Here is a 26516-nt window from a genome sequence, read left to right as displayed (position 1 = left end):
TCTACCATACATCTGCCTGAGCTTAGGGTAATTACAATTTGTCGGCGACGTTAAAAAATGATGCACCTTTTTTCGCAGTATAGGATATCGCATGTGCATATTTCTGCCTTTTGGGTGCGCTTCATCGGTTTTTCGTGAGTAACTCGCGTAAAAACCGTCCGATCGCGACGAAACTTTCAATGCCCCCGATTTTATCAATTTTACACCTACCCTGAAAATTTCATGACCCTGACCCAATTGACCTTTGACATGTGACCTATTTTTCGAGACCATGTTTGGCCCGAATCGCGATTCGGCGTATGTCGGCTCGCAGTAGCCGCGCGGTTGCAGTTTTCACGTGGTTTCAAGCGTTGAAACATGTGATATGATGCTGGTCCCATGCATTAGGGTGTGTGTCAAGGTCACCTGAAGGTCAGGTCAGCTCAATGACCTTTGATGACCTCGATTCCTTTTTCGAGTTTTACATGTTACTAGGCTAGTTTTTGGAGCTGATTTCGAATTTAGCAACCATTTGAACATTACAGGGGGTGTAACGAAATTATCCGGACACCTTTCTTCCCGCTGCATAATTAAAAAGCAAAACAATCTGGTACTTTTTCTTTTAACTGAGCTTGTAGCCACCTTTCATAAAAACACAGTGATGAATGTTCTGGAGCATTTCAGCCAATGGATTCTCCACCACACTGGCTTTGATACGGACCAACACCGTCTAAACCTGTGCCTGCGGTTGAGCAGTGCTTATGGCGGGTGGCCCTTCATACACCTCCTGCTGAACAAGAGCCGACAGGTTTTCGGACTTTTTCCAAGTCATAAGCGTTAGCCCAGAATGATTGAAGGTTCTATCGGCATCACTTCCCGTTCTTTTAGGGACTTTTAAGTAGCGCGCCGCCCCGCATGAAGACAGCGTGGCTTGAATCAGGCATCAGTGCGCGTTCAGAAACCGTGCCCTCCTATGCCGTCTGGTTGAGCGCCTCCAATCATGCTCCACCACCTTCCCTGGAAAAGCTCCACCCTTGCCTATGGGGCAAAATATAAGGGACAAAAACACAAAACAAGACAGATAAAAACAAAGCAAAATTAACTCATTACCTAATGAAATTCAGGCTTGAGCAAAAACATAGGTAATGGGTATCTATGTCAAATTAGAATGAAAGATTAAAATCAACCTGACCAGGCCTTACGGTCTGACCTGGTCCTAACCACCTTACTTCGCCTAACTTAACCCAATTCAACCTAGCCAATCACAACACCTGCAGAGGTACCTTCCTGGAAAAATGACGCCCAGGGAGGTGACTGTCCAACTTATTGGAATACTACCATGATTGCCTGTCAAAATGTGTGTCATCATGCTCTTGTTTGACAAGTGATGTATAATAAATGTGATATTCAATAATTATCTCCTGACTGCTGACTGTTGAGTGATCAAAATATTCAAATAATCAGGGTACAATGCTGTGCATAGTGCACACTAATCATGTTGTTTTTTGTGTAGGCCCTCTGCACATTGTTGTGTGCACTGCAGTGCTATGTGCACCTTAAGTAAAAAAGTGACTGGTGGTACATGACAAAAGGTTGTGCAACTGTGAAGTTCATGCCCTTGGTCAAGCTGGTGCCAAATGCCTATAGCTATAGCAGGATCAGTGAGGGTCGTAGACATGCTACATACATTGCGCATTGAACATATTGGCACAAAGTTCATCCGTAATTACTATGCTTAACTCCTAATGTAAGAAGCGACATAAATGCCCAGATGATAAAACTCTCTGGCCAACATCACACAAATTTATTGACATACTTTGCAGGTACATATTTACATTCATGGCAAAATATACTTTCGATTTGATTCAGAAACTAGTTGCTAGTAAGCTTGCATTTTTGTAGGTACAGCTGAGCAACGACCATACAGGGTGGACCAAAAAGGATGGAAACATTTTAAACTCGTATAAAACATGCAATATTGCATGCAGGTGACTGAAAATGATACCAAACGAGAGTACATTTTGTGGAAATTCATAATGACATCATGTTCAGCTGCTTTCTCTCGTTTTCAGTCTCTCACAGTAGATGTTCGAGGAGCCCACCTTTGCGAGACATGCACAGATCGGCCCGCCTGCCGGCTGACGCGATAGCCCGACGACACATGTCCTCTGGTATGACTCGCACAGCCTTGGTGATCGCTCTCTTCAGGTCACTAAAGCTTACAGAACCTTCTTTATAGACCTGACCGGTGACCCTTGAGATGACCCTACAGGAAAAAAATCCATAGGGTCAGGTCGGTTGAGCAGACAGGCCAATTCCACTTCGGTTCGAGGGTGGGAGCGACGTGGCTGACCTACCAAGCGACGCTTAAGAAGTTCTTGAAGTGAGATCAAGCGACGTATGGCAGTATCTTGGACCTCATGTGGCTCCAGCACGGCGGTGCATCTCCTCACATAGCAAAACAATGGTCAAGTGGATCGAGAACCACTCTGGTGACCGGCTGATATCCCGCAGTGCCAGTCGGAACTGGCCCGTCTGCTCACTTGACTTGACCCCTATGGATTTTTTCCTGTAGCGTCATCTCAAGGGTCAGGTCTACAAAGAAGGTCCAGCAAGCTTCTGTGGCCTGAAGAAAGCGATCGTCAAGGCTGTACGAGTCATACCAGAGGACATGTGTCGTCGGGCTATCGCGTCAGCCGCCAGGCGGGCCGATCTGTGCATGTCTCGCAAAGGTGGCCTCCTCGAACATCTACTGTGAGAGACTGAAAACGAGAGAAAGCAGCTGAGCATGATGTCATTATGAATTTCCACAAAATGTACTCTCGTTTGGTATCATTTTCAGTCACCTGCATGCAATATTGCATGTTTTATACGAGTTTAAAATGTTTCCATCCTTTTTGGTCCACCCTGTATACTGAATCATAAAAAACATTCTCATGGCATTCATCACATACCTTTTTACTGAACAAGTACCTATCTACCATGCAATGATTCTAAATTTTGTCCGCAATCCATCTATATCTCAACTGACACATTGAAATTGAAATACCCTAACAAAACCTGGAAATGTACATAAGGAGAATGCAATACTACAAGAACTATGAAGTTCTGAAGTTATTCTCACATGCCGGAACGTTGAAACTCTACTTTTGTCGTCCATTTCCATTTTCCACGTTTGATTGAGCCATCATACAAAACTGTTTTCGATCTTCAGTCACAAGCTTTCGCACAAATCTTGAATTTTTACACATCATCTTGAACCATGCTCCAGTCTTTCCAACAAGGTACTATGTAACATCAAAGCAATTTTGATTTGTTACAACAGCTTCAGATCATGATAGGCTTGAGGTTTGTTACACCATTTGCCAGACAAATCTCTACAAAATGTGTATCAATTCCCAAACTAAGTAATTGATCATATCAGTATTTGCAGTTTCCACACAATGTTTCATAATACTATTCTATGTTTATATAAAGAAACTCAAATAATCACAAATTGTTATTGAAACACTCCCACTTCAAGAATTCACAGCAATAACAGTACAAGTTCAGAAGCAAACAAACATTGCGCCAGATTTCGTATGAAACGCGCCATCGTCCTGAAGTTTCTACCACAGACGGTAGTTCAACCGCAGCCGTAGTGCGAAAACCCCTGCCCACCTTACCCCACGGCGGAGCTCGGTTGCAATTTGTAAATACGCGGTTACGTACCCTGGTCAGTACTATACAAGGTATATAAAAACACTACTGGTACTATCATTCATTTATTGCACATATAAATCACACAACAAATTGAAATTTAAAAAAAAAAATACATAACGCGCCCGATAAATTGTTTTTGTATTTTGTAATTAATGCGCTGGTAATGTAGAGAATGCTGTAGAGGAAAAGCGTATCCAGATGTAGGGGAAAACTTTTGTAGCAAAAGATTTGAAATTTTGTCTCGCTTGACTTAATGCAATTTAAGTCATAAAATTACAAATTTGCTAACAAAATTGACAATTATTGAAGAAAAAATAATATTTTGGGGAAAATTACATAGCAGATTTGGTAAATGTGAAAAGCAGAAAAACTAGCACTTTCTTTTGAATTCTTTTCGAATGATTTCCCTTCAACACCTGAATCTACATTTGGTAGCAACCTTCACGATTTTGGCGCGCCGCGCGCCCCTCTTCAGTCTTCATTGATTGGTAGCAGGCTATTTAAACCATTGGTAGGTAGGGGGGCTGGGTCTAATTATTTATACACGTGATTACTGTGGGTCTTATAAACGGCTTTGGGCTGGGTATCGACTCGCGGTATTGATGTTACATGTAATTTTTTGTGATGGTTTCATTTTAGTTTCTTTGGTGGACCCAGGTGGACCCAAGGCCCTAAAACATAAGGTTGGACGAAGTTTTCTACCAAAAATGTACTAGAATAACGCACGAGTCAAAGCTATTTCCGTTGTTTCTTTACAAATATGTCGCAAACAAGCTTTTTCTGTAATAAATTATTACTTTGAAGTTAAGCAACCAGTTGCTATAAATTCGATAAGCAAACACTTATTTTTTATATAAAAGCCTAGCTGATATAGTCCAACTCTAGTTGAATAATCAAGTAGCTACTAAATTTTCCAGATGTGACACATATTGCGCACTTCAGACAAATGCGTTGCTAGGGCGTTGCTAAGGACTCTTTCGCATGTTTTGCTGCCTGGTTTTTGTTATGAAGTGAGGGAACTGAGATGGACAGGCTTTTTTATTTTTTTTTCTGGTTTTCTAGGACCGTCTCAATTATTTAACTTGACATACTTTTCTTGCTTTTTTATCCGAGGCTTCTTCAATAATTGATAGATTCCAGCGTGGAAATAAAAGGGCGAGCAGGCCACAGGGGTAAAAGCAAGTCGACTGAGTGTGAAATAAAAGGTAGAAGTGTCTGTTCCATTAGAAATTTAATGTAATGTGATGGAACATGAAGCAACAGGATCAGACGCGAGAACCACCAATTAAGCAGAACCAGCAAGCGCCATGCAATCAAAAAGCAGTCATGGTAACGTTTGATTAGCTTTCAGAAAACCTTGGAAGACGCCAGACGGTGAGCAATCAAGAGATCTTACAAGACCACTAGTTAATTGAAAACCAGAGCCGCCAGGAAAATCGGTAGATTCTTCGATGGCAACACATCTTAACATCTATCTAGCAATTATTTGCACCAGCGAGGTGCTATCATTGTGTTTTGTGTCTGTATCCCTTACTGCTCAAAAGATATTTGTCAATAAATAAACAAACAAAATAATGCGTCTTTTTCTACTGAAAGTAAGTCCTCCAAGTGGCAGGGGATGAATGATAGAAGGTACCTACCTAATAAATTGTCATCTATTCATTTAATTCATAGGCAATTCAGGGGCATCGATCGGCAGCGCCCTTACTGCATGGTACTGCGGATCGTCGATGGGTTTCTTGATGACTCCGACTCTGACTCAGACTTTCTAAAATCAACTCTGACTTTGATTTCAAATGTCGGCTCTGACTGACTCCGACTCCACAGCCCTAGCAGGTCTGCGGAGGCAATGGTTTTTTGGTGACTCTGACTCCGACTCTGGCTTTCAAAATCGACTCTGACACTGACTCTGGTCAGAACTGTCGACTCCGACCGACTACAACTCCGACTACGGAACCCTGAAAGGTCTGCGGAGGGGATCGAGTTTCGGTGACTGACTCAGACTCCAGGCTTTTAAAATCTACTCTGACTCCGACTCGACGACTCAGGTCAGAACTGTCAACTCCGACCGACTTCATGACTCCGACTCCGGAGCCCTACTGGCAGCTATCACGCCAGGGAGCTGCAAATCGTACGTTCCGTGGCGGTTTATGGCATTAAAGTCGATAATGCGCCTGAATCGCACTATGAAACACCCTTATTGGCTGCAAGAACCACGAACGTTAGCGCATCACCACTGGAAAACGTGACAGGTTATCGATTAATTGGCCCTGGATTTGGATAAATAACATGTTGATGATCATATTAGCACACATTTACATTACCATCTATCTCAAGGTTGTCCTTCAGGCGGCTCTAAACTATGGCAATTTCCCTATCTTCAACATGTAAATGCCCTCGGGCGTCCTCGTGGTGACGTAGGCATGGGAGTGCCAGGTTGGTAGGAACTAGACTTCGACGCCCCCTGGGTGGACCCAACCTCAGCCATGTTAAAGTGTTTAACTGATAAAAGGCTAAGCATTTCATCCACTGGATGGAGCCAACCACACAAGAAGGAGAATGTGGATATTTGGAAATTCAATGTTCCAATGATATGCTCAGCGTGAGCTTACTTGGCTAGTTCCAAGAAAGAGAATCAGAATCAAGTACCTAGTACCTACCTTGAAATAAATTATTGACTTTCTTCTTTTGGCATAAGAGCAGACATCACAGGAAGGTTTTCCATTTAACTATACTGTAAAGTTTGGCTAGCAGGTCAACAAGATGCACTGACCAGACGCCAGTGGTCTAAGTTCAATATCTGCTCCAATGCTTAAAATACAGCCTGAAAATCCGCACCAGTCGGCTGAGTGCATAGAAATTGGCACTAAGCCCAAAATACCTGTCTAACCTTTCACTGATCAAATGAGCCACAAATCTGCCCTCTCAGTTGTATGGCAATGGAATTAGAAATACTAACCACACACATCAAATTGCGTAGTGGAGCTGGGGCTTGACACCCTGTGATTCCTTTGACGTAACCTATTATGTAAATGAGTCGAACATGGCAGATAAATAATTAACATGTGATTTTCTAACCCTCCCATTGGCCATCAGCCACGCTTTCTCCAATCCCCCTATTCGGCCGTGGCCCATGCCACTTCAGCCATGCACATCTCTCTCTTTTTGCCGCCAAAGCCTTGCAGAAGGGAGTGGTGCGTTTTGTGCTGTAACAGTACAAAGTTGGGGACGACCCACATGACTGATGGGACCACCGCATTGAAATAGTCTGATCGACCGCGGACTACCGCACACTCAGAGCTCACCAAATTTACTGACGAAGCTCAGATTTTTCCGATCTATCTCGTTTGGTCTGTCACCGAGCCCACTGCGCACCGGTACACTAAATCCGCACCGCACCACACCATATCCGCACCAGGAGAAGCGGCCCGTACCGACGAAATCTCGTTTGAAATTTCATCGCAAGGAAGCTAACAGAAAGTCGACAACTGAAAGTAAACCTACCGCCCTGTGTTCACTGTGTGTTGTAACTTGTCAGTGAGTTCACTCTCAAAGTAATGCAAAATCAGCTTTATTTCCTAATCCACTGTTCTCTAATTTGTGCATGGACGTGAGCTAATTTGTTTGTGATTATAGTGTTGCCTTTATGTTTCACATGCTACCTTGTTGACCTTAGACCCGTTTATTTTTCAGTATGAAGGCCAACTCGTAAGGAAGCATGGCACAACGATCGATCACGTACGTTATTTTGACCCTGGGCATTTTGGAAGGAGAAACTGAGTGGGCTTGAAACTTTATATGACAAACATGAGCTTGTAGGCCTGTTCAGGGTTTTTGGCGTGTCAAGTGTTATCTTTTTACAAGATGTACACGATATGCGCAAAGGCTAGACACGATGTCCCATTTGATGGTTAATATAATTTTTCATGTTGTCTCAAATGATGTTGGTGTAATTACTAACGGTCGTGGATTAGCTAAAGTATTGTGTATTTTTGCAGGTCTTTCTTTGCCCCGAAGGTGAAGAAGGCTGAACCAGAGGAAAAGAGTGCCCCTAAAACACCTGAGAAGTAAGTGATGAGATCAATATTATTTTCTTGCAAGATGAGATAGTTATCCAGGATCATAAAATCCTGGCATAATGGCTGCTAGAATGTTTCTGAGAAGTTTTTCAAGTTTTATTCAGCCAAGCTTCTCTACTGCCATCTATCGACAAAAATCGGTACTGCAGCCTCGTATGGCACTGGCCAGGTGTCTGACAGTCTGTGATGTGCGTAGGAAGGAGCCAACAAACGGAAACCTCTCCGACGAACCCGACGGAGACTCGCCAGTGAAACAGATACGGAAACGCCGGCCGGTTATAGAGAGCGACTCTGAGGACGAAGGCGGCAGGTGAGGCGACACCAGACAGTGGCGACAGGGGGACGAGGAAGAAAGTTTTTTTTTAGACTGATTACTTTGGTATTTACTTGCTGTCAGGTGACTTGCCACTGTAGGGGGTGTTTTGGGGCACTTGTTATGGGTTGTAAAAATAGTTTTCAAATGTCAAAATACATTCACTGATAATTTCCTGGAACTAGTGTCTGGGAATTGAAGAGGTTGCCTTGGTGTCTGACTACGTTGTTGCTTTGCTTTGTGTTTGCTATCGTCGCTTTTTTATTTTCCCACGTAAGTGTAGGTTGATAAACCTAGAACCTCACAAAAGCAAGCGATCTATGCAGTCATGAAGCACGCGCAGCACGGATACGGATACTAACAGCCGTGATGTTTTCCGTCCACCAGCTCGCCTGCTCAAAATGGCGACAGTCCAGCTCCAACAAGAACCTCTCCACGAAAACAAGCACGTTCAGAGTCTGCATCTCCAGCCTCCAAATCTGCATCTCCAGCCTCCAAATCTGCATCTCCAGCCTCCAAATCTGCATCTCCAGCTGCATCGTCGGCAGGGAAGACCCCGTTGAGAAAAACTGGTATGTACTACAATGTAGATCTGTGAAGAAGAATGTCTTTTTTCGTTTTTTGCGAGATGCGGCTACTCGCGAGCTGCGACAAGTAGTGATGTGCGTGTACATGCGTAGGCCAAGTAGCCAAGTAGCTTGGTGGCAACCGGTATTTAGGCGAAAGGGGATTAATTGGTGCAAACATGTCAATCTTAGAGCAGAATGATATTAGCAAATCAGATGCATGAAGACATTGGTTACTCGCTTTGTTAGCGATGGCATGGATGAGATAATAATGGATTGGTGTCTTCGCAGTTTTTGGCGACATTGAGCTCAGGCCTGCCATCTAGCGGGAGAATTGTCGTAAGTTAGGAGCAAGCCGAGTGAACGCCGCTGATTAGCATTGTGATACACGGGACTGTGGTGTAGTAGCAGGCTTGTTGTGCAATTTTTCAAAAGGTTATGTCTTTATATGTCAGTAAAAGCGAAGAAATTAATAGATTTATGTGCAGGGGCAGTAATAAGATAAGCAGTTCCATGTTATTTCCTCATTAAATCGTGAAACAGGGAGTTATTGGAGACTTCGCCAGCACGTGTCGTTTTCGCTATTTTTCACACGAGTCTTTACTTGGCCTAAATCAAACAAATTGTCCCGATCAAAGAACAAAACGAATGTAAGAACTATCTATAAGTCTAATGAATAACTTAAACGGAATTGCTAACGTCATTGCCGCTCAATATGTCATTCAAGACGCTCTATGAAAAGGACCCAACCGGTGGTGCGTAGTCGATGAAATTTCAGTGACTTTGGCTCCAACTCCGATTCCGGTATCCAAATATCGACTCCGACTCCTCCGGGCAGAACTGTCAATTCACACAGACTCCGACTCTGACTCTGCAGCCCTGGTAAGTCTGTGGAGTCGATGACTTTTCGGTGACGTTCGACTCATACTCCGACTACAGCTTTTAAAAATCAACCGACTCCGAGTCGGAACAGAACCGCTGGCTCTGACTACAACTCCGCAGCCCTGGCCGCCTAAAACAACTTTGATGTGTGATATTCTTCGTACATTGTTAATGTTATTTTAAACAAGGGATGGACGAGGGAGACGAAGCCTTCGCAAACAAGGATCTCCTGTTGCGAATCAATCAGCTGCTGGAAAAGAAAGGCATAAACACCACGCATCTCATTTCATCGTTTTCCTAACAGCTCTGCACCAATGTAAGCACTGATCAATGCAGTGCGAGCATCGATGTGACATTTGTGTACCAAGCTTGAGTGTTATCCGCCCAGCCGTTCTTTAGATATGGAAGCGGCACCCCGCACGTGCGCACGTGCAGTAGCACCCCCATAGTGACACATGGAAATGCATTGGCCACTGGGTGCCTAACTATTGACGAAGTTTTACTGTAATTGGCCCAGCCATTGCGGGGTTACTTTATGTGGAACAATTTCGACACCCCTAATTTGGCAAGTGACACGTGCCGTAACATTAACTAAGATGAAGAAAATCGGGCGAAAAATTCGGAGAAGAAGGACCATTGTACTGCTGTACCATTGTGAGTAAATGACCATATAAAAGGTCGTACAAGCCGATGGGACTGGGCGTTTCAATACACACCGTCTTACGCATTTTATTTTCGTTATTACCTAAAGGCTGCTTGACGTTTTTGGCTTTCAAGCATTTAAGACGTTTTTTGTCGTCTCAGGTCCAGTAAGATTACCTCCAACTCGTGGGAATATGCACTTCAGGCCAACTAACACACCACACCCACGTGTGTCATAATGCTGAGAGATGGCGTTCACTCGGCTTGCTCCTAACTTACGATAATTCTCTCGCTAGATGGCAGGCCTGATCCCAATGTCGCGGATCCCAATGTTAATTTCCACGAGACACCAATCCAGTGTTATATCATCCATGGCGATGGTGTCGGCCCGCTCGGTACCTTCTAGGCGGCAGTGGGACGGTAGTACGGTACCCACTACGGGTGAGCCCGCCGGCCTCCGCCGCCCGCCCTCGGAGGGCCCTCCGGCTGTCTACTCCCAGCGGGGAGTGCTGGGCGGCCGGGCCTCCCCGGAGGGTGGCGAGGGCGGACTGCGAGTCGGGGTAGGCGACGATGGGTCTTTCGCGTGCAATGGAGTCCCTAAAAGGTAGGAGAGTGCGGCTTGAAGGGCGACCATCTCACCTCGGAAGCTATAGCACAGTCGGCCTGCAGGGACACGGATCGTGTGCTCCTTCCCGCCAGCCACGCTGCTAGAGCCCCGGCGCCTCCATCAAGAACGCCTTCGGTGGCCGAGCCGCGGCCTACATTGCCTACATTCGCCTACAAGGCTTACATTGTGTGCAAGTTTCAGCTCGATCTTAGGTGTCCCGAATCTGGGCTGAATCCGGGCTGCGACCTAGGGGGTGTCGGAGATTCGTACCATTTGACCTGCCCAGGTCAAACGGGGTCTCATATCGAGAAGCGGTTTTGAGGAAAAGCTACTACGTCTCATGGGCTACCCGATGGTATGGTTTGATTTGAAATTCTGTCGTTACCCATACTCCAGAACTGCTGTGCAAGTGTATTTTCGACATAGCCCGCGAATGACATTAGGTGAACACTGAACACATGACCTTGGGAGGTCAAATGGCTAGTGGGAAAGTAAGATTAGATGCCTACGAGTCGTCTGGTGCCTTTTTAGCGCTCTAGCTTTACTGGGTGGGCCACAATCTGCTGTGCAAATTTGGGCCACGTGACCTTTGCTGACCTCTGTAGGTCAAACGGTTGGGAGTGCCACCGAATGACTCAGACTGTGGATTGGGCATGTCAAGGCCTACATTGTGTGCAAGTTTCAGCTCGATTTGAGATGTCCCGAATCTGGACTGAATCCGGGCTGAATCCGGGCTGAATATGGGCTGTCTTGACTGACATTTCAAAAAAATGCCCTAGAAGCATGTGAGACTCAACAAAGTGAACCAAAGTCACTTTAGGTCAGTGACCTTTTATCTGACCTTCATGTGGCCGGGACACCCACCATAATGCATGGTATAGCATCATTTCACATGATGGAACGTTTACAGCCCGCCTAAGTCTGGAACCGCACGGGTGATGTGCGCTGTCATACGCCGAATCATTGTGGCCTGACATGGTCTCGAGAAACAGAGCACAGATCAAAGGGATTTGGGTCAGATATATCTCGAAAAATCTTGGTCAGATCATGACATTTTCAGGTGTATGCGTAGATGTAAAATTGAGTAACTGAAGGGTACCTGAAAGTTTTGTGGCGATCGGCCGCTTTTTACGCGTGTTATTTGCAAAAACCGAGGAGTCCATCCGACCACCATAAAGTGCGAGGGTTAAGGCAATGATTAGAGAAGGGATGAACGTGAAGAAGGGAACGCTGCACGGGCAAACCATTTCTGATTCATAGTTGATATCAGATGTGGGAATCGAACCCACCTCCCGTGCTATGCGTAATCTTTGATGAGTTACGGAATACTGGCAAAAATAAGTTGCAGAACTAATGACAAAGTTAATACATATAAAGAATATAAAGAGAGAGTTATAGTGCAGCGGTTAAAGCGCAGTGGAAGGCCGTATTTGTCATCCCAGACTTATTATCTTTGGCTTATAAATTACCTATTCTGACGACAGTATTCTAGAATTTTTTGATCGGATTGTAAAAAATGGTTTGCACATTTTTTTTCCCAATCGCGCACGCTCTGCCTATGTCAGTATGTAATTCATTCCTTGGACTTCAATGCTCTTAAAGATAATCGGATTGCCAGTTCAAAGAAAGTCAATTTTATAATGCAGTTTAACACTACAGTTGCATGCCTTGCGTGTAATTCTTACGACACCGTTATCGTTTACAGCGAGGAAGGCCGTTGGTGGCGGCGGCGCCACGGCAGCCAAGCAGAAGGACCTGCTGCAGAAGATGAAGACAAGCCCAACATCAACAAACGGGTCTGCCTCTAGTCCAGAACGCTCGTCAGTAGAAAACGGGAAGGACAGCAACGTCAAAGAAGAGCCGGCTGAAAAGGACGCGTCAGAAGACGGGGAGTCGCCAAAGGAAGCGGCAACCAACGGTGACGCAGAGGCGAATGAGTCAGGAAAGGAAGAATCCTCGCCAGATAAGGAAGTCGGAAAGAAGAAGTCAAATGGAGAGGCTAAGTCGTCGACGGGGGCCCGGGCGAAGGCAGAGGGGAAGGGAGTGAAAAGAAAGAGTGATGGGACAGCCGGAGGGAAAGCGAAAAAGGGGAGAAAGTCGGACACTGTGAAGCAAGAGCCGATGCATGAGGAGAATGTGGAGATGAAGGAAGAAAAAAAGATAGATGAGAAGGAAGAGCTGAAGGAGGGTGAGGCGGATGAGGAATGTGACGTCAAGAAATCGCCTAAAGAGGAAGCCCCAGGTGAGCTATACCTCTGGTTGTTTTCTCTTCTACTTTCAGTAGACTTCCATCAAATGTGAAGAGGTATCTTTAGATGGAAAAATTGCGGTGTATTCGTATGGCGATGTAAGTTTCTACGAATCATTCCATTATCGTGGGGAAAGTAACGTTATATACTTTCTGAAAAGATTCGTTTTCCTTCAGGGCAGAACGCGATAGTGTCCGGATAACTTTGCAATACGCTTCACAGCAGTCGGACTTTCTGGTGCTGTTTCTGCTTCGCCAACTGCTACAGTAGAGCAGCCATGTAGCCGGGTTTTCTACTAACCGTCCCCTTTCCCCAGAACCGGCGAAGAAGCCGCGACCAATGACCGGCATCTTCGGACTGCAGAGGACCACCTCCCCTGGTGGGGCCGACCAGTCCAAGACAGACGGAAACGAGTACGATCCGTCTAAGAAGAAGTACCACCCGGTCAACGATGCCACGTGGAAGGACGGTCAAAAGTGAGATATTGGCAAGAGCATGGGACCTTCATGCTTGCTTCGTAATTAATGTATTCGAAATGTAATGTGGTGCATTTTCCTCGTATATTTTTGAGATCTCAAATAATTTTGCGTATTGTCATGACTTATGTGCTGCTTTCAATGAAACCACATTTACAGATTTTAACAGTTTTATCGGCATTCGGCATACTATTCTGTCTTCCATTATCTTCTTCCATCCCAGCTGTCTCCCGTCACCAGCTTTCATCTTACCCTCCAAATCCCCTGAACGACTTCGGAGTTCGCTCCCGCCCAACAGCTGCCCTCTTCTCACCCAGCTGACTCTCCCGGCTCTCTCTCTCTCTCTCTCTCTCTCTCTCTCTCTCTCTCTCTCTCTCTCTCTCTCTCTCTCTCCCTCCCTCCCTCCCTCTCTCTCTCTCTCTCTCTCTCTCTCTCTCTCTCTCTCTCTCTCTCTCTCTCTCTCTCCCCGTGACTCTCCCCTCTCCCCACCACCATAGGGTACCGTACCTGGCTCTGGCCCGCACCTTCGAGCTAGTGGAGGCCACGAGTGCCCGGCTGAAGATGGTCGACATCCTCTGCAACTTCTTCCGATCGGTGATTGCTCTGAGCCCGGCGGACATTCTACCGTCAATCTACCTCTGCTTGAACCGGCTGGCGCCAGCTTACCACGGTACGGACACCGGAATTGGTAGAATGGTATAGCGGACAGATGGGGTTATACGAAGCTCTTGCTTATCACGGTGAGGACAATTCGAACTGAGTAGAATTATAGTGTAGTCTAGTGGTATAGAGCACTTAATATTCGTGTATACTACGCAGCTGGTAACCGACCTCGCCTATCATGGCAGGGCCACCGGATGTTTCGGTAACCGAAATCGGCAGAATAGTGTAGGCAAGGTGTAGGAGACAGCTGCGGCATAACTGGAACCGACTCTCTATCGTAGTATGGCCACCGAAAGCGATAGATTGGTGTGGTGGACAGCTGGGGTTATACGAAGCGACTGTCTATCATGGCATACCTATCGGAATCGGTAGAATGGTACGGTAGGTGTTTGAAGCGCCCGCCTGCCACACACCGCGATATGACCTGACTGGGATCGGTCGAATCGTCGCGACCTATTGTAGAATCGCTGGAATATCGTCGGTATTGCAGTTGGTCCATATGTCTTGGAACGCTTTACCTTGCTGACTTTCAGTTATTTCCTTATCTCTCTATCCCCCTCTCACTCTCGTCCCGCCCCATTCGCCAGGCATCGAGCTCGGGATCGGCGAGGGAGCCATCACAAAGGCCGTGGCGCAGGCCACCGGCCGCACAGTGGACAAAGTGCGCGCAGAAGCCGCCGAAAAGGGAGACCTCGGTTTGGTGGCGGAATCGAGTAAGAGCCGACAGAGGATGATGTTCCGGCCGGCGCCTCTGACAGTGGCCGGGGTGTTCAAGACGCTCAAGGATATCGCTATGATGAGCGGGCAGGCGGTAAGTGCCTAGTGGGGTAATGATTGAGGGAGGGCTCAGTTGGGTATTAGTCTAGGTGATTGAATTTTGGAAGGGTGAAAGGATTGTGTGTTAGAGGTAGTTTGTAGGGTTGAGGATGAAAATGCGGCGTTCCTGTTAAAATGTATGCATAGATGCCAATGTATCTTGAAGAGCTCGTCCACAATCTCAATAATACTCTGAGGGAATGGTTAGGTAACGTTCTTGTTTAACGCCATGCCTTTGCCGAGGGAAGAGCTGCGTTTCAAGTTAATGTTAACTTCACTGTGCGTCGCGTCATTCGACTCAGATTTTTACTTCTAGCCAAAGCACACTCCGGCCAGAATATAATCACACGCAATCACTACCATATCCACAATACTGGGAGCGCCCTCTGATACTTCTTTCGTGTTCTTGCCCGCAGTCGATGACCAAAAAAGTGGAAAAGATGCAGGGTCTGATGGTGGCCTGTCGGCACGCCGAGACGCGCTTCGTCGTCCGCTCATTGGGCGGAAAGCTACGCATCGGGCTGGCCGAACAGTCGGCTCTGCAGGTAACCATGGCAACCAGTAGATGGGGTGGTTGATATGCTGCGCATCGGGCTGGCCGAACAGTCGGCTCTGCAGGTAACCATGACAACCAGTAGACGGGGTGGTTAATAAGGTGACGTAGAAAAACAGTCAGTGCAATTACCGAACCGAACCAAACAGGCTCTGCAGGTAACCATGGCAACTGGTAAACGGTAGAGATTAGGAAAAGGGGTAGCGATGACTGCTGCACTTCAGGCGTCCTGGAGCCCAGATCAGTCGACGGTAGACAGTAATTTAGTCACATATCACAGTTGCTTTCGGATGCTTTGGACTCGTAACTCATGTGATGGCTGGTTGAACGCGACTCTCGCTCCCTGAGGCGCGGCCGGCCGAGACTTGTGCTAATACTGACTCATCATATTCATGACCTTTAGGTCATGAATATGACCTAAAGGTTATGAATATGACCTAAAGGTCCTACAATTATCCTTCGTTTCTCGTCACCCGCGTATGGCGATTAGGAACTCTCCTCGACCCTTGTTTCCCCGTGCGGTGCGTTAATCTTTAATCTCTTGTTACAGCTCTAACTCAAATTGACTGCCTTTAGCGTCTGTATCTACGATATAATGCTCTCAACTTGACTCTTTCATAAGGTGCCGCTCATAATGATGCTCTTCGTCACCCATACGCTTTGTACCTATCATGTTATATCTCGAACTCTTCTCATTTTTCGCTCCTCCAAGCCTAGTCCAGGTGTGTAAAAAATGACTATTTTAGCGTCGTGTCTTCTGTAATAGCTCTAAATTTCTGCTCAGACTCCATTTGCCCGGCCCTAGCCCTGGCGTGTGTGATAACCAGCTCATCGTAACTGTCATATGATAATTCTAAGTTGGCTGTCATATGATAGATCCAACTTTTCCCAAATTCCCTCCCCAAGGCTTTAGCGCAGGCGTGTGTGATGACCCCACCAAACCAGGAGCGACCGGCCCAGATACTGGACGCAACACGAGAAATGTCAGCGGAGAAAACCAAGGCCGCTGTGGATGAGGCGGCATTGGTGCTCAAAACCGTCTACTGGTAAGTATGAAATAATTTGGGAGGAATGGGGAGGTAGGGGTGTGGAATGGGAGGCAAGGAATATGGAGGGTGTTGATAGGGTATCTTAGGACGGGCAGACGGGGGAGGATACGAGAGTCGAGCTGTGATGTTGAGTAAGAGGGTAGAGTGCGTGGAAAGTTCCGTAACGTAGTTATAGGTGGTGATCAAGACTTAAATGTTTACATGATTGGTGGCCTTTGGGCGCTCTTAGTTTGGTGACCTTTACTGACCTTTATGCTGATCGCCATTTGCTTTGTTCATGCAGCGTCATCAACTCTCAATCATCATTGTCATTGCTTGTGGGCTTCTGACGACCTGTTATATTTGTTAATTTATTGACAACTGCCCCCCCCCCCCCCGATAATGTGTTTGACTTGGGCTGGCCTCCTTTGATGACCTTAATGACCGGATGGGTTTCTGATGACCTCTTCTGGCCCGCAGTGAGTGCCCCACCTACGACGAGATCGTGCCCGTTCTATTGGAACACGGCCTGGACAAACTGCCCGACCACTGCAAAATCAGGGCCGGCGTGCCGCTCAAACCGATGTTGGCACATCCCACCAAAGGTCAGTGATGACGAACACCGATGTTGATGGCTAATCTACAACATGAGCACACCATGAGGAAATAGGAATGATGCTGCAACTCCGTAATAAATGGCCTTTCAGTATCAGGTGCTGCTTACTTCGCTTTAATAATCGTCTAGCTGTCCAAGTAATAAATTATTTTATTTTTTATTTCATATACAATAATACTGCCATTCGCTTGACTTAACCCATTTATGCCCAGGAATATTGACCATCATGAAAATCGATGAAATCAAGATATGTTACGCTTCTACCAGGGCCTTGCATGGAATCGAAAAAAATTTTTGCCGGCAGCAAAAAATTTTTCGAGAAAAACGTAAAAAACGTGCGTTGCGAAATCGCAACGAAGGGCACACCGGGCGCCATCAGCGTTGCGAAAACGCAACGACGGGCACATCAGACGGACATAAAGTACACTAAACCGCCGTATATGCTAGTTTGTTTTAACATATAGGTATTTCACCAACCGTTGAAAAATATTGCTTGAGAATGCGGAGCCCACATCCCTCATGCTTTATTACCCGCCTAAGAGCCTCAATGAGGGAGCATAACTTAAGGGTTCGCGAACGGGGAGATGGCAACAAACGGTCATTATCAACAACAATTGTCCATTTAAAGTACCTAGTGGTCGGCACGTACATACCCTGGGCGGTGCTTTCTTTTTGGAAGTTAGACAGAGCCATTAGCCCATTACCCTCTCATATGAGAACCCCAAACTGAAAACAATTTAACCGAGGATTGGGAGTCAACCAGTGCCTCGCCTAAGCGCCTATCCGCAATACCATTGTTAACTACCCTCCTAGTTTAAAGACAAATTCAAATGCAGGGTAGTCGTGCACACTCTTATCAAAAAATGAACCTATCCGGCTTTCACAAATTACCTGCGTAAGGCGTAGAGCGTCATAACAACTCGGCTTAAAGTGTCTCCCAGGACCCATTTTATCACTTTTACACCTAATCCAAAATTTTCATTGCCCCACTCTCAGCGACCTTCACACTTGTAACCTCTTTCTCGAGACAATGCCAGGGCAGACTGGTGATTCGACGCAGTTCACACTTTCCAAGTGTTTCGTCAATCCGTCCTTTCCATCTTTAGGGTAGTAGAATCCTTCTCCATGCCTCAACCTTTGTTTCGAGCTGGGCGGGCAACTAGGTATATCGCATTCGAGCAGCTCCCATAGGAGCACAGGTCTGTAGCCGGATACAGAAAGTGCTTGGGAAGGGGGGGGGGGGCTGGTTCATGGGTGCAGCCTGGATGGATGGGCTCAGCCTCGACGATTCACCATGCCCGCTCAGACCAATGTTTTCCCTAATTCCAATAATGCTTCTAGCTCTAAAATGGTCTGATTAGACAAAAGGCCTACCCTCAGTAAACAAACAAGCAATGCGTCACATCAACCACCTTATCAATCCGTGCAAACCATGAATTCTAAAAATAAACTATTATTTTCCAGACGCCCTCATCACTCCTGCCGAAGGGGTCTGTTGCCCCCCCCCCCCCCGAGGGGGCATATCCCACATTTGCCGCCTCTGGGAGTTATCTTTTCTAACGTAAGGGCCAGCGGATTGCATCCAGAGAATGACAATGCCTATCTGTCGTCTGATACCAGACTACGTACCCATTATTTAGTACAAAGTAGATCCAATTTTCAAAGTACCTCGCTATCTCTCAGCTCCGTTAGCATCGCCGAGCGTTTGATGCAGGTCCTTTTCCTACCATGCGATTTTCAGATGCTCGAAAACCCATTGCTCGAATAGCCCGATAATCTGCGAGAAAAAGAAATGCGTGTTTGATAGCTGTTTAAGTGAGTTAATGTGAAACGTGTCGCAACATTCACGTGCAAATGCACCTTGCACTTTACATACCTACACATCCCTCACGACTACAAACGAGAAAGAGAGAGAGAGAGAGAGAGAGAGAGAGAGAGAGAGAGAGAGAGAGAGAGAGAGAGAGAGAGAGAGAGAGAGAGAGAGAGAGAGAGAGAGAGAGAGAGAGAGAGAGAGAGAGAGAGAGAGAGAGAGAGAGAGAGAGAGAGGGAAGAAGAGAGAGAGTTGGGGGAGCGTGGAAGAGAGGGAGGAAGATTGGGGAGAGAAGGAAAGAACCCACACCGTATCTCAAGTGAAGTCTATTTGATGTTCCTATACTTCCGCTGCCCTGCCAATTTGCCCCTCGTTGCGTTTTCGCAACACCCCTGTCTTTCCGATGTGCCCAACGTTGCGTTACCGCAACACGACTGTAGTCATATTTGAAAATAGTCACAAACCCTATTTGCAGCATAATTTGTTAATAAAATGTATATTCTAGCTATTGTAGGGACTCTGCAGAATATGTTCACACATTATTCATTACGATATAATTAATCACTTAATCTACTTATTTTGGTTTTCGTGACGTCATCACTAACGGGACCTTTGACTTCCCTCTGGGAGCTCTGGACGGTAAGTTACCGGCCGCACAGACTTGTAACTGCGTAGCATCATGCGCAGATCCATGCTAAACGCGCTGAAACTTGTCTCATCGGTGAGACGTTATTATACACTTCTCAAGATTTGATCACGTCGACGCTTGCTTGTGTTGCGAAAACGCAACGAAGGGCGTAAATGGGTTAAAACTGTTGTCTTTTTCCGCTTTGATCTCATGCCCTTTTACATGCTCGCTGTTTGAATCGATTTCACACCAGCTAAGCTACCCTGCCATGATTGCTACTTAGTTAACTCCATCTCCAATCACAGGCGTGTCGGAGGTGCTGTCCCGTTTCGAGGGCGCCCAGTTCACCTGTGAGTACAAATACGACGGAGAGAGGGCTCAGATTCACCTGCGGGAGGACGGCTCCATCCACGTCTACAGTCGTAACCAGGAGGACAACACCACCAAATACCCGGACATCATCGCAAGGTTCCGTGCCTGTCTCCGAGACGACGTCAGGTGCGCGCGCTTGTTCTTTTTTATTTACTCGTTTGTTCGTTGATTTGGTTGATTTTCTTTTTTGTCGCGGCTCGTCTTGTCCGTCCTCGGTATAATAACTATGCATGCCTGAATGCCTTTCTGTTCGTCAACCCATTTTTTCCTCCGTGTATTGTTGAGGTTAAGAAACCGGTGTTGAGATTTTTTGAATATATAGATCTTTTTGAGAAAATAAGCGCCAGTTATTGGAGTTTTATTTGCTTAACGTCTCTATTTCATCCATCCATGGGCGCCGATGGAGCGTGAAATCCGTGTGATCTAAAACACTTATCGTTATCATCTCGTGTTGGTTTCGTCCCTTCCGCCAGCTCGTGTATTTTGGACTCTGAGGCGGTCGCCTGGGACACGGAGAAGAAACAGATTTTGCCGTTCCAGGTGCTCAGTACTCGTAAGCGAAAGGTCAGTGGTTGACCCAGAGAAGTGGGCAGGTCATGATGGCAAGTAGCAATGCACCGTGAAACTAGCTTCAAAGTGGCTGATGTCATGTACATCCTTTTATTTTCTTCGAGTTGTGTCAAAAATAGATTATGCGTTAGCCGAAACGTTATAACCTTTTGTAGATTGTAATACTCTAAATATGTATAACCTAAGTTTTGATTCGAAGTGTGGTCTTTATTCTTTATTTACATGGTTATACTACGGTAATCCAGGAATAAATCCGGCAGTCACCGTCTGCACTTGTCTTCCAAAAGCCCCACGTCCTCGCTGTTACTGGCTGTTTTCCCTCTCGTTTGTCTTTCTTCCACTGTCGTTGACCTGTGTGACCACACTTTTCCGCTCTGCCCGGGCAGGACGCGGGTGCCTCAGAGATCAAGGTGCAGGTCTGCGTGTTCGGCTTCGACCTCCTGTTCCTCAACGGGGAGTCTCTGGTCACGCAGACCTTCGAGAAGAGACGAGAAAAACTCCGGGCCTCCTTCAAGGTGAGATACTATCGCGTTCGGTTGTTTGTCTTGTTTGTGCCATGATTCGTTTCAGATGATCGATTTTTAGACTTCTGTGGGCCATATGGTTTAGGTTTACGTTTAAGATAGTGGGTTGGATTAGACACAGGTCTATTTAGTACCCACTTCCAGAAGTGTCTATGCAAGATGGAAAAGAGATGACGGCGTCTGTTTGGTCATAAAATTTGCCTAGCCGGTTTTTAATCTGTTTTTGCTGGTTGCGAGTACCACTTCAGAGGGAGCCGGTTCCATGCATTGATCACTCTGTTGGAGAGGAACTTGGACCTGGCGTACATTTATGTAACGATGATAGATCATTTAACATCTTAGCTCATTGAATCCAAACGATTGATTTTAAGCAGACAGGCGACTCATAATGTCCTCATTACTCCGAGTGTCGGTAGTTTATCTGATTCATTTTCCCGTCTCAACACAATTATTTGTCGAAATATTCCAATAAAAAGCATACGAAGAATATCACTTGTATTGCAGATACGAATCACTCTTGTCTTGATTCATGTTTATTTGTATGCTTTGTTTCTGAGTTGTGTGTGTGTGTGGTGTCACTCGCCATCTTCAGCGCTCTCGCCTTTCTTTCGCCGTCCTCTGCAAATCGAGTCATCATTATCACCAGAGCCTTCTGTGTGTACTTTCGCACTCTCGCAGCTGCTGGTGTCATCATATCCCCCCCCCTCCCGTCTTCCTCTTCTGACGACATTTTCTCCACACTCAGGAGGTGGAGGGAGAGTTTTCCTTCGCCAAGAGTATGGACTCGACAAATGTGGAGGATATTCAGGAATTCCTCGACGAGTCTGTCAAAGGTGAAACATCTGCGCGGGCGCGAACAAATCAGTGGTGTGCCTCCGTGGGAGCTTTTTCCAAAAAACTACAGTCATCGTATTGGTTACGTTAACAGGCATTTACGGAATAAGCAACAGTATTTATGAACGATACAGCTAACATAGTTGCTATGCATAATTGTGTATCAGAATAATTGATGCGTTGTACCAAGCCGTAATCGCCACGCCATATGTGGAAGGCTTTTGGTGCCAATTGAAAGCATGATTTCAAAGCATTCCAATTTGTTTCAGGATTCTAAATGACATTTCCAAGGCCTCCGTCGTGACTCGTGAGGTTAACGTTCTTATTCACGTAGTTTCCGACTTCTAACCGTGTACAGCTCGTGCTCCATTAAATTGCATATAACCCCGTCTCTTCATCAGGAAACTGCGAAGGTCTCATGGTGAAAACTCTAGACCGGGACGCCACATATGAGATCGCCAAACGCTCCCGCAACTGGCTCAAGCTGAAGAAGGATTATCTGGATGGAGTGGGAGATACTATCGGTAAGATATTTTGGGCGGTCCTTGTTGAGCGTAGGTGGAAAATGTAACCACGGTGTGCAAATTCCGAAAGTAATTATTTGCTGAATGCAGTATGAGTGCACCCTTGCATTTATATTTTTGCGACGCATTTCAACGCACACGTTATGCTCAGGTTATGCAAATTGTTTTTTACGCGTTTCGGTCTACTATAAACCTGTTACTTAGCATTCTTATTAAGTCGGGTATGCATTTCACCTACACCTGTGTGATGAATATTACCAAATGCCGCACATATGGAAATACGCCAATGTAATGGGGCCCAGATGCCGTAAAACTCGATTACTTCATCTCACTGTGGTTACTTCATCTCAACGTGGTCTCCCTCCCTCCCTCAGACGTGGTGGTACTCGGAGGTTTCCTCGGAAAGGGCAAGAGGACGGGCGTCTACGGCGGGTTCCTCCTCGGCTGTTACGACCCGGAGAATGAGGAGTTCCAGAGCATCTGCAAGGTGGGATGCCGCGGGGAGGGGAAATTACTTTACTAGAGACTAGAGGGCGATAGGGAAGACTTGAGGTAGATGGTGATAGGGAAGGGTAAAATCTTCCCCTCCCTCCGCTATGAACTACGAGCGAAGGGAGGGGAAGGGAGGAAGAGTGAGGGTTATGGGATGGGAGAGTTTGGTGAAGTGGATGCTCGGGAACTAAATGGAGCTTTGGAAACGTTGCTGTTAAGAGCGGAGCTGATGAACTAATTATTTCGGTTGCCTGGCCATCGACTTTCGAAGCGTAAGACAGCTTTTGTCGGAACTGGAACTCAATAAACGTGAATTTAGTGATAGAATACATATGGTGGTGACTGGTGATCGTCTGCTACTGCGAAGAATGCTTACAAATCTCTCTCTCTCTCTCTCTCTCTCTCTCTCTCTCTCTCTCTCTCTCTCTCTCTCTCTCTCTCTCTCTCTCTCTCTCTCTCTCTCTCTCTCTCTCCCGCACAGATCGGCACGGGTTTCTCCGAAGAGGACCTGCAGAAGCACTCTGCCTTCTTTAAAGAGCACATCATCGACGCGCCAAAGTCCTATTATCGGCACTCCATCGAGCCCGATCACTGGTTCGACGCCGTCCAGGTGCGCTGAGCTCAGCTTCTGATTGCTCGAGGCGGCTGAGGGAGGGCTCTGATTGGTCGAGACGGATGGGGGAAGGCTCTGATTGGTGTAGACGGCTGAGGGAGGGTTCTGATTGGTGAAGACGGCTGAGGGAGGGTTCTGATTGGTCGAGACGGATGGGGGAAGGCTCTGATTGGTCGAGACGGCTGACGGAGGGTTCTGATTGGTCTAAACTTTAGGGAAGAGCTGTGCATAAGACTGATACGAGTTCTTGGATTCCAGACGTGAACATATAAATGCTGCAAAAATAATGCAGCGCGTTTGTATTGTCATTGTGATAAAAGCAGAAAAACGTCGTCTTACTCTGCCGGACTGCTGGCTTGAAGCAGCTGTCCTGTCATTTTTATTTACTTTTATTTATTTATTTTGTGGGCGGTGGTTAAATACCTTAGGAATACCCTCCTTTGGTTAATATAGGAGAAGTCATGCTACAATTATGAGACGGTCATGTCTCTTCTTTATGTGGCGACTCAAACGAGATAACGGTTGCGTTCTAGCGATTCGGTCGTTCTATGCTACATGAATTCTCGCTTGCCTTTATTTCACGTATTTTTTTGTTTTTGATTTACTTGACCCTTTGCTGACCTTGGGGCTGGGACTTACCCCTTGTCCTGACATGACATAATGCATGTCATGGCTAACTTAACCCAACCCTGATCTAACCTGAAGCGGGTCTCGCCTCTGATTTGACCTGACCTGACCTGATCTTTCCGCAGGTATGGGAGATCAAGTGTGCCGATCTATCGATATCGCCGGTGCACAAGGCGGCGGTGGGTATCGTCGACCCCGAGAAGGGCATCTCTCTGCGGTTCCCTCGCTTCCTGCGCGTGCGGGAGGACAAGACGGCGGAACAGGCCACCTCGGCGCAGCAGATTGCCGACATGTACAACAGCCAGGACCAGGTCAGATGTGGACAGGGAGGAAAGCTAGTGGAAGACGACTATGGTGCAAGTGTCACTGTCCGTGATACTGGCTTGGGTTCTCTGCTGCAATTTCGGCTTGTAAAGTAACAGTACCGTTCAAATACGTGGCGTGGAGCGCTCTTGCTTCATCGACTCCGTGGCGCAACGGTAGCGCGTCTGACTCCAGATCAGAAGGTTGCGTGTTCAAATCACGTCGGGGTCAAGACTTTTCGCGGCGAGCTCTGACGCTGCTCTGCTTCACAAGTGATGGACCGATGCGATGCTAGCACAAATTAGGACGAAGGACAGTGCAAAATCAAGCTTTAATTTTTATATCAATTATACGTCCTTCAATTATTTAATTTAATCGCTGTTTTCGAAACCTCAACGGTGGGAGGGAAATTATTGGTGTTCGCCTAAAACACCTACCCCGCGTTCGATGTCTTTCGGACGACGAAGATTCTATGTCGTCCGGGCCCAAAATGCCATTCGATGTCGCACGGACGGCAAAGATTCTACGTGACGTCACGTAGAATCTTCGTCATCCGCGTAGAATCTTTTGAGCGTACTACGGTGGCAGAGTGGCAGTGATGGCGCGTATTTCGAAAGCGGCGCAGCAGCTATTTGCCGAAATTGTTGACATTTGTGCGTGGTCTCTATTTTAACGTAAACTTGGACCTTTTTCGAAACTGACGCACATTGTGTAAGTGGCGCACAAAATGGCCGGTCTCGTCGTCCGACTGTGTGCTTCACCGAGCGCAAAATACGAGTAGAATATTCTGCATAGAAACTTCTTCGTCCGAGGAGACATCGAACGACATCCTCGCCTCTCCTAGCCTGTAATCTGGATTTATCCGGCTAACATTGTGGTGAATTATGTGAGCATGAATTGCCGCCTCCTTTGTTTGAAATATTTCCCAATCTGACTGTTCCGTTTGTACTTTCAGGTGAAGAACCAGGCATCAAACAAGGGCGGCGAAGACGAGGAATTCTACTAGAGTTCGGACTTCGGATTCTCTCCACCGTCGCGCCGTTTCGCCATTGTACACCTCCTCAGTCATCAACTTGTGTGACCATCACCCCACAAGATACTTACGCTCTTTGCAATTGCTGTAAAAGTGCGAAAATCCCTGGTAAACTTCTGCGACCATCCTGATGGTCCGGAGTCCCGCTTCTAGATAAAGGAGCGAAGCCGACGTGAGGACGCGAGTTATGAAAAGAACGAGTGTGTGGAAAGTGAGTTGTGAAGCGAATTGAACAGAATGCGTGCAAGTTGGACGTTAGAGTGTTTGCACTGTTCGGGGGGTACTTTTGTAGACGAAACTTTACAACGAAGCGTGGCTGTTTGTCCGTTTCCTCGCTAGGTGTCACTAGTTTCGTCATACCATCCAATACCATCAGCCCTCGTCACATACTGTGAATGTGATCACATCATCACCACAGGTCAGCAGGTCTCTGTCAGTGTTGCTGACTGCTGAGTGCGCCGACAGGCGATATGGAGGTGGCCAGAACGGCTAAAGCTGTCGCTCGTGAGATGTTAGGCGCTTAGGGGTTCATTGATAGAAGCACGCCGATTTCCAGACTGATGACGTCACTTGATCTCTATTGAATGACGTCATTGCATCTCATGTGCAAGACTGAGAGTTTCGATAAGACCGGGTGTTCTCTGCATCGCAGGCAGTCGTGATTTGTGCGAATGTAACGCTCGTTTCTTGTCGCCAGCAGCTAAGTTCAAGTAAAAGCAGTTGGGACATATAAAAGCATAATTAATGCATGTCTGTCTATTTTTAGGATGATGTGAATTTTCTGCTGCACTTTGACGGTGTTTTATTACAGTGTTTTGTGCGTCTCCCGAAAGCGAGGGGATGCGAAATGGGCGAGTGACGATTTTGGAAGAGAAAAACATGAACGTGACCGATAATACAATGTGATGGCAACCCTGGGTCTTTATTGCTTATTATTCGATGACGAACTATTATTGTATCGTTACGTCTGGGAACTGTGTTTCGCCTCACAATGCTGCAATTATAAAAAGGCGAA

General features: G+C 46.5%; 1 protein-coding gene and 1 non-coding gene across 12 annotated transcripts; both read left to right on the top strand.

Annotated features, from left to right (window-relative positions):
- The first annotated feature begins 81 nt into the window (after positions 1-81).
- Positions 82-26413, top strand: LOC122369545 (DNA ligase 1-like). 11 transcript variants are annotated; one of them, XM_043344374.1, is made up of 22 exons: positions 6220-6238; positions 7375-7419; positions 7680-7748; positions 7957-8070; positions 8461-8550; positions 8593-8645; positions 12476-13012; positions 13336-13495; positions 13993-14165; positions 14746-14969; positions 15391-15519; positions 16434-16573; positions 17036-17160; positions 19915-20107; positions 20455-20545; positions 20938-21066; positions 21821-21908; positions 22311-22433; positions 22808-22920; positions 23407-23535; positions 24291-24476; positions 25424-26413. In XM_043344374.1, the coding sequence occupies exons 2-22, from the start codon at positions 7400-7402 to the stop codon at positions 25472-25474; spliced, it is 2937 nt and encodes a 978-aa protein (XP_043200309.1). In that variant the 5' UTR covers positions 6220-6238; positions 7375-7399; the 3' UTR covers positions 25475-26413. The 11 variants fall into 11 exon arrangements, with proteins under 11 accessions (XP_043200303.1, XP_043200304.1, XP_043200305.1 ...); XM_043344368.1 differs by lacking the exon at positions 6220-6238 and adding an exon at positions 82-134 and having other exon boundaries at positions 8461-8645; XM_043344369.1 differs by lacking the exon at positions 6220-6238 and adding an exon at positions 4118-4192 and having other exon boundaries at positions 8461-8645.
- Positions 24628-24699, top strand: Trnaw-cca. The gene has a single exon. It is a non-coding gene; the product is annotated as a tRNA-Trp (tRNA).
- Positions 26414-26516: the final 103 nt, after the last annotated feature.

The sequence above is a fragment of the Amphibalanus amphitrite genome, unplaced genomic scaffold (genome assembly GCF_019059575.1).
Source record: "Amphibalanus amphitrite isolate SeventyFive unplaced genomic scaffold, NRLGWU_Aamphi_draft 001047F_arrow, whole genome shotgun sequence".
Classification (NCBI taxonomy): Eukaryota; Metazoa; Arthropoda; class Thecostraca; order Balanomorpha; family Balanidae; genus Amphibalanus; species Amphibalanus amphitrite.
This window is presented reverse-complemented; position numbering and strand designations above follow the sequence as displayed.

Bases quoted from the DNA above. Each gene is read 5' to 3' on its own strand.
- LOC122369545 (XM_043344375.1), top strand. From the start codon at position 7,820: ATGGCTGCTAGAATGTTTCTGAGAAGTTTTTCAAGTTTTATTCAGCCA. The intron at 8,071-8,460 runs GTGAGGCGACAC...TCCGTCCACCAG, and splicing joins TCTGAGGACGAAGGCGGCAG to CTCGCCTGCTCAAAATGGCG. The intron at 23,536-24,290 runs GTGCGCTGAGCT...ATCTTTCCGCAG, and splicing joins ACTGGTTCGACGCCGTCCAG to GTATGGGAGATCAAGTGTGC.